This window comes from Rutidosis leptorrhynchoides, chromosome 2, assembly GCF_046630445.1.
Source record: "Rutidosis leptorrhynchoides isolate AG116_Rl617_1_P2 chromosome 2, CSIRO_AGI_Rlap_v1, whole genome shotgun sequence".
Classification (NCBI taxonomy): Eukaryota; Viridiplantae; Streptophyta; class Magnoliopsida; order Asterales; family Asteraceae; genus Rutidosis; species Rutidosis leptorrhynchoides.
The window spans coordinates 221,455,490-221,467,729 of record NC_092334.1 but is presented as its reverse complement, the minus strand read 5'-3'; the positions used below and the strand labels follow the sequence as shown (position 1 = coordinate 221,467,729).

Below are 12,240 nucleotides of genomic sequence, written 5' to 3'. Positions count from 1 at the left end.
AAAGATATTAAATTGCAATTATATTACCAAGAATCCTTTATTTATTAGCAAATTGACATCTGATAACCCTGTTGACATATTATTTATTTACCATGAGTTTGTTATTCAGAATCGTCTCACAAAAGCAGTTTTAGCAATATGTCGGCGTAGTCAAAATCTTTAGCAGTTTGTTATTCCAACGACACTTCAACTTGCGGACATCTTTACCAAAAGTCTTCCTCGTCCATTGTTTGAATCGTTTCGTAACAAGCTTCATGTTGACCCCCACCAGTTCGCTTGGGGGGGGGGGGGTATTAGAGACAAGATCAGGTAATTAGTTGATCATGGTAACGATCACGTACTTGGAGAACAAGTTTAGTTATTTTATACTGTAAATATTATTTTCATATACTTTTTAAGCTTCGTAACATATTAGCCTCCAATACGGATGTTTTCGCATGGAAAGAAATGGATATGACCGGGGTATCGAGAGAAATAGCTGAGCATAGGCTTAACGCAAATCCAAGTCTAATGCTTATATGCCAAAAGAAATGCGGTATGGCACCAGAGAGAAGTGAATGGTTAAAAGTAAAAGTCGACAAATTGGTCAAAGCAAACATATTGCGAGAAGTATGGTACCAAACTTGGGTAGCCAACCTGGTACTAGTAAAAAAGCCCGATGGGTCTTGGCGCATGTGTGTTGACTTCACAGACATTAATAAAGCTTGTCCTAAGGATAATTATCCTTTACCTGAAATTGATTGGAAAGTCGAATCACTAGCGGGTTTCCGGTACAAATGTTTTCTGGACGCGTATAAAGGATACCATCAAATACAGATGGCTGGGGATGATGAGGACAAAACTGCCTTTCACACAAGCCAAGGCATCTATTGTTATACAAAGATGCCGTTTAGTTTAAAGAACGCCGGAGCAACATACCAACGCGTAATAGATGAAGCTTTTAAGAGTCAAATTGGTAGAAATTTAGAGGCATACGTGGACGACTTGGTTATAAAAAGCACAACAGAGCAAGGTTTATTGGACGATATATTAGAAACATTCGCGTCATTAAGGAAGATAAACATGAAGCTGAACCCGTTGAAGTGTAGCTTTGGAGAAGAAGAAGGGAAGTTTCACGGTCATATCATTACTGAACGTGGAATACTTGCAAATCCAAAGAAAATAGAAGCTATCGAAATCATGTCGTCACCTCGAAGTAAGAAGAGGGTGCAAAGTTTGACGGGTAAGCTGGCAGCATTGACAAGATTCTTATCAAAATCTGCAGAACGATAACTGCCATTTTTTGGAACGCTAAAAAATTGTTTGAAGAAAACGGATTTCAAATGGACAGAGCAGAAGTTGCTTTTCAAGAGATGAAAAAGTTGTTGAAGGAGTTTCCCACAATGACTACGCCTATTGCAGGGGAAACACTAATACTTTACTTAGCGGCATCAAAAGAAGCAATAAGTTCAGTATTGATAGCAAACAGGGGACAAGTACGCACCTCAAATTAACACCTAGTTATTTATAATTCAATAGTAATTTATCATATATATTATGCTATGCGAACAGGTACAAATGCCTGTATATTTTGTTAGTAAAGCCTTAACGGGAAGCGAATTAAATTAGCCTGCAATCAAAAAACTGGTTTATGCGCTCGTGCATACAGCTAGACTCTTAAGGAGATATTTCCAAGCGCATCCAATAATGGTCCTAATGGACCAACCAATAAAGCAGGTATGACAAAAAACAAATATTGTCAAAAGCTCAATATTGCTTGAAAAGATCTCGAAAATTTATATTCGCTGATAATTGTTGAGCAGGTGCGATACAAACCAGAAAATTATGGTCGCATGGCTAAATGGGCTATTGAATTAGGTGAGCACGAGATAAGCTTCTCACCAAGAAGTGCGGTAAAAGGGCAAGTCCTAGCAGATTATCTAATCTGGCTGAAACAGCCGGAGACATTGAAATCTCGCATGAGTCAAAAGAAATACCGCCTCTGCCCGAACAACTGTGGGAAATGCACACAGATGGGGCTTGTGATCCAGAAGGCGTAGGGGTAGGAATAGTCCTAAAAAGTCCAGAAGGAGAAGAATACACCTTCGCACTGCGTTTTAGCTTCCCTGTAACAAATAATGAAGCCCAGTACGAAGCACTATTATCTGGAATATGAGTACAAAAATACTTGGAGGTAAAAGAGTTGTCAATATACGTTGATTCACAGCTAGCTGCAAATCAATTCAATGGGATATTCGAAGCACATGATGAATTGATGCAAAAGTACCTGAAACTTGTGCAAGAAATCGCGGTAGATTTTGATTTATTTCAGATAACGTAAGTTTGAAGGACATTGAACAAAAAGGCGGATGCGCTGAGTAAGATGGCCGCCTTAACATTCAGCCATTTTCAGAAAGAAATTTGGGTTGAGGAAGTGAAAGTTAAATCCATTGATACAGATGGTGTATCCACCTTAGTTGAAGAAGATCAGCCAAGTTGGATGACACCGATAGTGGAATTTTTGAACACTGGTACATTGCCAGTAGATTCAACAGAGGCAAGAAAGATAAAAATGAAAGCATCAATGTATTTGCTAGACAAAGGCATTCTATACAGAAAGTCCTTGTTGGGACCTCATTTGCGGTGTCTTAATCCAACTCAAGCAGAGTCAATCATACGAGAAGTGCACGAGAGAATGTGCGCTTTGCATTCAGGGCACAAAACAGTTGCGTCCAAAATAATGCGGCTCCGATACTATTGGCCGTTAATGTACAGAGATGCTTCGGAGGTAATACGCAAATGTCAGTCATGTCAGCTGCACGCTCCAGTAAGCAAAGCTCCGTGACATCTGTAATGACCCGGCCAAAATCGTCATTGACGGCGCCGTTAACTTAGGTCCCGTAACGTGGTCATAGTCCCTAAATAAGACGCTTTTGACCAAAATTATGTCGCATTCATTTAAAACGTGCATGACTTGTAAAGTTTTAAGTTACCAAACGGTTCGACAAAGAGTTTAAGTTTACAAAAGTATAAAGTATAAATGAAATGACTTGCGACATAATGTAAGTTGAAAACCATGGTTGCTATAAATAGTGTAAGTATGTAAACAAATATACTTGAATCTAAAGGTGCTATCACTATCGTATGCATGTATGCTTGACCCCAAGCAAGTAATCTAAGTGTGCGGAAGCATGTATCAAGTAGCCAAGTATGAACTTGAGAAACATATAGAAAATTGTCAACGAAAAACGTTGGTGAAATCATAGGTGTATTTGTAAACGTTATTTTTGAACCACAAGATTTTGTATAGTTGATTATCCAAATCGTTTGCATTCCAAAAGTATGTTCGCGAGCACCTAATTATCAAGACTTAACTATTTTGCACCCTGTTACGTAGTGTTAGAACATACACTAAACCAGAAAATATATTTCATCCGCCGACGGTAGCGAACCGTCCGAATGAGGCTCGTCAAGCCCATGTGATCACATAATATAAGTTCACGTTTACTCCCTGTAAGTGTAACTAATGATAATTGAATTGAGGCTTTTTGTTCTAACTCACTGTGGAATGTTTATTTTCGTACTTGTGTTCAAAGCATAAAAGTATGATACGTATATGTTTCTCATCCCATAGTTTAAAGCGTAAAAGTTGTTGAAAAGGTGGGACTATGATCTCACCTCGGGTTAGAACAAGTTATATCAATTAACCGATTACGACACAAGGTCAGGCGAAATGTGTTCAATTAGTCCTATGGCTCGTTACGACTCGAATATATAGCATGTGAATCACGTTATCAAGTTTCATGCAAGATATAAGTATAAAAGAAGATTAGAACGATTGCATAAGTGTTTGGTTAAGTTTGACTAAAATTCAAAGTCAAAGTTAAAGTCAAAGTCAACGGGGTCGGGTCAGGTATCCGACAATTTTTCTATGAAAGATAAGCATATATAAGTATGTTGGCCAAGTTTCATGTTGATCAGGGGTGCATAGCATAGTTAGAATTAAATGAAAATGTGCATTTTTGGATAGCCGGGGCCCGGAGCGGTGCTCCAAGATCCTGAGCGGCGCTCAGAATGTCTGTTCAGCAAGTCTGGGCAGTTTTTGAACACTCAAGCACGAATCCAACTTCAAACAACCATAACTAATGAACCGTAAACATTCAAAACACGTATCTTATATCGTTGGAAAGGTATTTTGACGAGGAATACAACTAAAAACATTTCATTTACCAAAAATATCATTTACAAAAATCAAAATCCTGGTCGAATGATCGTTAAAAGTTCATTATCAAAGTTTCAAGTTCATAAAATGCATTTCATGATTCGGGAAACCAATTTACACATACGCAGTTGAAAAGAATGCAAGTTTGGAAGAGATAAAAGAAAGAAAATGAAAAAGAAAAGGAAAATGAGGAAAATGGTGGGAGGTGGGTGACTAGTTGTCCAAGTTTGGTCAAGTGACGAGATTAGTCCCTCAAGTTTGTAGTCGGGTGCGAGAATTTACCAAATGAATTATTTTAAAAACGCTAGGGTAAACGAGAGATGTTATAATTAAATAACGGAAATATTAAGAACGTTAGTTAACAAAAGATACGAATTTAGATAACGAAAGATATTATCTAAAAAAAAGATGACGTTAGAATAAATTTAACGGAAAAATGCGGGATGTTACATTACCTACACCTTAAAAGAAATTTCGTCCCGAAATTTAGTTGGAAGTAGTAGTCATCGTTTCTTCCTCGAGATCTTGCGTTGCCAATTCTACGAATAAGTGAGGGTACTTCCTTGGGCATTTCAACGAACTTTGACAGTCAGGGTTTTACGTCGTTTTAAAGTTTGGTTTCACGATTCAAAATTTCAACCGGTTCTCCTAGGAAGGAAAGTTTGTCATCGATAGTATGTTCATCAAAAGGAATAACAAGTTCTTGTTCGGCAAGTCACTTTTTTAAGTTTGATACATGGTATGCAGAATGAACGGAAATTCGACCGAGTTGGAAGTTCGAAACGGTAAGCAACGGGTCCAATACGCCCCAAGATTTCAAAAGGATTAATGTATCGCGGATTTAGCTTTCTATGTTTCCCGTAACGGATTACACCTTTTCAAGGTGAGACTTTTAACATTTCGCGGTCACACACTTGGAATTCGATAGGTTTACGTCTAGCAACGGGCCGTCTTGAGCCTTTCTTGAATTTGAATGATATTAACGGTTATTTCATGAATGGGTTCAGGCCCGGTGATTTGCTTGTCACCTACTTCGGCCCAACGAATAGGATAACGACATTTGCGGCCATATAGAGTTTTGAAAAGAGTGGCGTTAAGACTCGAATGATAGCTATCTGTAGTGACCCGAACGTTTCCATGTTTATATATATTAAATGAAATTAATATTTACATGATTAAATGTTTCCAACATGTTAAGCAATCAAAATTGTTAAGACTTGATTAATTGAAATAGGTTTCATATAGACAATTGACCACCCAAATTGACCGGAGATTCACGAAAGTTACAAATTCGTAAAGACTACATGATGTTATATATATAGACATATATATGGTTAACATGAAATTATGATAAGTAAGTATCTCACTAGGTATATTAACAATGAGTGATATACATAAAAATGAGTTTATTGAATTAAGGAACTCGAAACGATATATATAACGATTATCGTTATAACAACGTCTTACTAAATACATATGAATCATATTAAGATATTGATACACTATGTTTAAATATTATAAATGATAAGTAAACATATCATTAAGTGTATTAACAATGAACTACATATGTAAAAATAAGACTGCTAATTTAAGGATTTCGAAACGAGACATATATGTAACGATTATCGTTGTAACGACATTTAAATGTATATATATCATATTAAGATATATTAATACATCATAATATCATGATAATGTAATAATTAAACATCTCATTAGATATAATAAACAATGGGTTAACAACATTTAACAAGATCGTTAACTTAAAGGTTTCAAAACAACACTTACATATAACGACTAACGATGACTTAACGACTCAGTTAAAATGTATATACATGTAGTATATTTAGATGTATTAGTACACTTTTGAAAGACTTCAAGACATATATCAAAGTACTTCTACTTAACAAAAATGCTTACAATTACATCCTCATTCATTTTCATCAACAATTCTACTCGTATACACCCGTATTCGTACTCATACAATACCCAGCTACTAAATGTATTTACTATTGGTATATACACTCCAATGATCAGCTCTTAGCAGCCCTTGTGAGTCACCTAAATATGTGGGAACCATCATTTAGCAACTAGCATGAAATATCTCACAAAATTACAAACTAAAGGAACCTTATATGCAAGTGTAGTATCACGTTTCCCATCATCATTCATAACACTCTCATTTTTCAACTTTCATGCATCAACCAACTCTCTCTCAAGTGTTCTTCCATTGTTCTAAGTGTTCTTCAACATCTTCATCAAAATCTATCTCAATCTAGCTCAATCTAGCTCATAAATCCTAAACTAGATCAACATAGAAAACAATAACTCAAGAACACATCAAGAACACTTTCAAGTTTACTAGCTTACTTCCAATCTTGCAAATCCATTTCAAGTGATCATCCAACCTCAAGAAATCTTTCTTATTTGTAGTAAGATATCTTTCTAATACAAGGTAATACTCATATTCAAACTTTGATTCAATTTCTATAACTATAACAATCTTATATTGAGTGGAAATCTTACTTGAACTTGTTTTCATGTCATGATTCTACTTCAAGAACTTTCAAGCCATCCAAGGATCCTTTGAAGCTAGATCTGTTTTTCTCATTTCCAGTAGGTTTATCCACAAAACTTGAGGTAGTAATGATGTTCATAACAACATTCGAATCATATATATAAAACTATCTTAATCGAAGGTTTAAACTTGTAATCACTAGAACATAGTTTAGTTAATTCTAAACTTGTTCGCAAACAAAAGTTAATCCTTCTAACTTGAATTTTAAAATCAACTAGACACATTTTCTATATCTATATGATATGCTAACTTAATGATTTAAAACTTGAAAACACGAAGAACGCCGTAAAACCGGATATACGCCGTCGTAGTATAACCGGGGGCTGTTTTGATTTGGATAATTAAAAACTATGATAAACTTTGATTTAAAAGCTATTATTCTGGGAAAATGATTTTTCTTATGAACATGAAACTATATCCAAAAATCATGGTTAAACTCAAAGTGGAAGTATGTTTTCCAAAATGGTCATCTAGACGTCGTTCTTTCGACTGAAATGACTACCTTTACAAAAATGACTTGTAAATTGTATTTATGACTATAAACTTATACTTTTTATGTTTAGATTCATAAACTTAAGTTCATATGAAACTATAGCAACTTGAATTACTCAAAACGGATTTAAAACGAAGAAGTTATGGGCAAACAAGATTGGATAATTTTGCTTGTTGTAGCTACGTGAAATTTGTAACAAATTTATACAAATCATAACTTAACTAACTTATATTGTATTATACATGTATTCTAACATATATTATGTAATCTTGGATACCATAGACACGAATACAATGTTTTGACATATCATATCAACCCATCTATATATATATTTCGGAACAACCATAGACACTCTATATGCAGTAATATTGGAGTTAGCTATACAAGGTTGAGGTTGATTCTAAAATATTATATATACTTTGAGTTGTGATCTAGCCTGAGACTTGTATACAGAGGTCGTGGATTGATTCGAGATAATATATATTGATTTATTTCTCTACATCTAACTGTGGACAACTAGTTGTAGGTTACTAACGAGGACTGCTGACTTAACAAACTCAAATCATTAAAACGTAATAAAAAATGTTGTAATTATATTTTGATCAAACTTTGATACATATGTACATATTTGTTATAGGTTCGTGAATCGACCAGTGGCCAAGTCTTATTTCCTGCAAAGTAAAAATCTGTGAAAGTGAGTTATAGTCCCACTTTTAAATCTAATATTTTTGGGATGAGAATACATGCAGTTTTGTAAATATTTTACAAAATAGACACTAGTACTTGAAATTACATTCTATGTTGGATTATAAATACCGAATATCACCCTTTTAGCTTGGTAACCTAAGAATTAGGGAAGACACCCTAATTGACGCGAATCCTAAAGGTAGATCTACGGGAACTAAGTCCCCCCATACTGGAAAATGGTATGCTTTAGTACTTTGAGTTATTAATACAGACGGATTTCTGTTTTGGGAATTTTCTATGCGCATTTTGTTAATGTCGGTTACCAGGTGTTGAACATATGAATGATTTTTATACAGATTGTATGTTATTGAAAGATGAAATCTTGTGGTCTATTATTACGATTTGATATATATAGGTTAAACCTATAACTCACCAACATTTTTTGTTGATGTTTAAAGCATGTTTATTCTCAGGTGATTATTAAGAGCTTCCGCTGTTGCATGCTAATTTATGGACAAGAGTTGGAGTCAGCATGCTTGTATAATAATGTTTAAAAACTGCATTCGAAGATTTAAATTGATGTGTAATATTATTGTAAACCATTATGTAATAATCGTGTGAAAATGCTATATCTTTGATTATCATTATTTGATAATCGTCGTAATATTTTTAAACCTTTATTGATAAAATAAAGGTTATGGTTTGTTTAAAAATCGAATGCAGTCTTTGAAAAACGTCTCATATAGAGGTCAAAACCTCGCAACGAAATCAATTAATATGGAACGTTTATAATCGATATGAACGGGACATTCTAGTTGGTATCCGAGCGTTGGTCTTAGAGAACCAGAATTTTGCATTAGTCTGTCTTACTGAGTTGTTAAGATGCATTAGTGAGTCTGGACTTCGACCGTTTTTTCTTCAAAAACTATTGCTTAACACTTTTTGTTGGAAACTATATATTATTAACATGTAAATATTATGTGATATATTAATCTCTTAACGTGTTTGATATTGTGTGATAGATGTCTACTTCTAGTACAAATCCCATCTACTCACATAATAATAATGAAGAGTCGAATATATTTTGGGAAGATTCACAAAATCCCGAGGAGGAACCGGAAGAGGAGGAATCGGAAGAGGAGGAACCGGAAGAAGAGGAACCGGAAGAGGAGGAACCGGAAGAAGAAGAGGTTTCAGAGGAAGAAATATTAATACCTATAATTAAATGATTAAATAAAAGAAAATCCTCAACCAACGGACCAAAGTTAATAATGGTCAATGGTGTTTCCGCCGAGGATACAAAATATTGGGAAAATTACCAATTTTCTGATGAATCGGATCCCGACGAGGATTCCGATGATGTTATAGAAATTACCTCGACCCAATTTAAAAAAGCAAAAGAAAACAATAAGGGAAAAGGTATCAAAATATAGAAACTTGATTACAACCCCGATGAACTTTATATATATCGTAAACACCCGTACTTCTTAAATTTTAACAATAACCCGGGAACCTCTAAGCCAACAGGGTTTTCTAAACCATTTGTGAAAATGACGGCTCGTATTAGGGGAGCACCATATATCCCTAGGAAATTAGCGAAACAAACCAAGTCCGAAGAAGAAGAAACAAGTGAGTCGGAATAAAGAGTTGTAATCATGCGATGTAATATATGTAATATAGTGTGCTTGTGCTTTTATGATAAATGTAAAAATTGCTTGTATTATTTGTTAAGTATCTTTTATGAATCTTACCCTCGTCTATTTTTACAGTATAAAAACACAAAATGGATGTTAAGGATAGACAACCAAAAATTTTAGAAGACCTACCCGGGGACATGATTGATGAAATCTTGTCTAGAGTCGGTCAGAATTCGTCGGCACAATTGTTTACGGCAAAATTAGTTTGTAGAACATTTGAAGAACGTTCCAGGCATGCCTTAGTTTATAAAAGGCTTTCTTTTGAAAGATGGGGTATATCACATTGGGGAGACCTTAAGTTACGCCGGGTTTTCTTTAAAGCGTTAAATGCGGGGAACCCAAGTGCAATTTTACGCTACGGGTTAAGAACCTATTTTGACTCAACATATCCTAACATAGGACTTCGTGCTTTAGAAAGAGCCTCTAACATGCAACATAAAGAAGCATGTTATGCTTACGGGTTAGTGATGTTCGCTTCTTACCAAAGTGAGAAAATGAACATCGGATTACAACTTTTAAATAAAACCTTCCCACAAGTGACGGATTCGGTAGTTGTGGTGAAAAACAAGGTTTTTAGATTGTTACGGGGCTGTTGGGCATTACGAAACCCTCGTCCTTTTGACGACGTTACAACATGCTGCCTAGCTAACGGTCATAATGGTTATCTGCCACATAACCAAGGATGGGAAATAATATTAGTACAACCAGAATGCATGACTTGTTTCTGGACTTATGAATTACGTGTTTTTATTGCCTTTGCTGAACGACTTGCGTATTAACTAGGATTGTTGTCACAACTGTTTTGTATCAAAATTATTGTGTGCTATATTTTATGCTATATGTAAAATAGCGGTATTGTAAATTTGTAAAATATTGTATAAAAGTTTGAACGTGAAATTTATTGTAATCAGTTTTTCATATAGAATTGTAGTAGTTAAATTGTATGTTAGCTACTAAGTATGAACGTAACGGGTAGGTACTACCCGAATTAAAACTTATAAAACGCTAATATGAAGAAAAAGCTTTTATAAATAAGTTCATTTTATGCTACGAAATACTATTGACTACTCTTAATATTTTATATGATTAACTTAATTCCTTTGGCTATTTTTGAAGGAAATGGCACCAACTACTCTTCAGCACCTGAACATGAGCGAGGAAGACTTTCTTGATTTCCTTGCTTCGAACATAGTCGCCGTGCAGGCCGCAATGCAAAATAAAAACAATAACTCTGGTTCTAGCAGTGGAACTAATTCCACAAGAAATCGTGTAGGATGCTCCTACAAAGAATTCACTGCCTGCAAACCTTTGGAATTTGATGGAACCGAGGGTCCAATTGGATTTAAACGGTGGACCGAGGAGATTGAATCGGTGTTTGCCATAAGTAAATGTACTGAAGAAGACAAAGTAAAGTATGCTACGCATACCTTCATAGGTACTGCGTTAACATGGTGGAATACCTATCTCGAACAAGTGGGACAAGATACTGCATACGCGTTACCGTGGTCAGCATTCAAGCACTTGATAAACGAGCAGTATCGTCCCAGAAATGAGGTCAATAAGCTCAAGGTAGAGCTTAGAGAATTACGAACACAAGGGTTCGACATTACCACGTATGAACGACGATTCACAGAGTTGTGCCTATTGTGTCCGGGAGGGTTCGAAGATGAAGAAGAGAAGATCGACGCGTTTGTAAAAGGGTTACCAGAAAAGATTCAAGAAGATGTGAGTTCACACAAGCCCTCTTCCATACAAAAGGCAAGTCGAATGGCTCATAAACTCATAAATCTGATTGAGGGAAGAATTAAAGAGCAGGCGGCCGAAGAAGCCAACACGAAACAACTCAAGAGGAAGTGAGAGGAAAACGGTGACAAGAGTCACCAGTACAACAACAACAATTACAACCACAATCGCAACAACTATCCCAACAACCGCAACAACAATCGCAACAATAACCGCAATCCTAACAATAATTACAACAAATGTCCCAACAACAACAACAACAACCACAACAGTAACCATCCCAACAATAATAACAAAAGGCAAAAACCATGTCAGAGGTGTGAAGGATACCATCCGACTGGGTTCTGTACGACAACGTGTACTAAGTGTAAGAGAGGTGGTCACAGCGCGACGAAATGTGAAATCTACGGACCGGTGATTAACAAAAATAATGCAACGAGTAATGTCGGGACAAGTAATTCCGCCTTTATTTGTTATGGATGTAGAAAACCGGGCCACGTCAAGAGTAAATGCCCAAACCAAGGAAATAAAAATGGGCAAAGCCATGGAAGAGTCTTCAACATTAATTCGGCAGAAGCGCAGGAAGACCCGGAGCTTGTTACGGTACGTTTCTCATTGACAATAAATCTGCTTATGTTTTATTTGATTCGGGTGCAGATAGAAGCTATATGAGTAGAGATTTTTGTGCTAAATTAAGTTGTCCATTGACGACTTTGGATAGTAAATTTTTACTGGAATTAGCAAACGGTAAATTAATTTCAGCAGATAAAATATGTCGGAATCGAGAAATTAAACTAGTTAGCGAAACATTTAAGATTGATTTAATACCAGTCAAGTTAGG

General features: G+C 35.6%; 1 protein-coding gene across 1 annotated transcript; it reads left to right on the top strand.

The window, feature by feature from the left end:
• The first annotated feature begins 2,362 nt into the window (after positions 1-2,362).
• On the top strand, positions 2,363-2,824 carry LOC139888564 (uncharacterized). The gene has a single exon (XM_071871567.1). It carries the CDS (start codon positions 2,363-2,365, stop codon positions 2,822-2,824), a length of 462 nt encoding a protein of 153 aa, XP_071727668.1.
• The last annotated feature ends 9,416 nt before the right edge of the window (positions 2,825-12,240 follow it).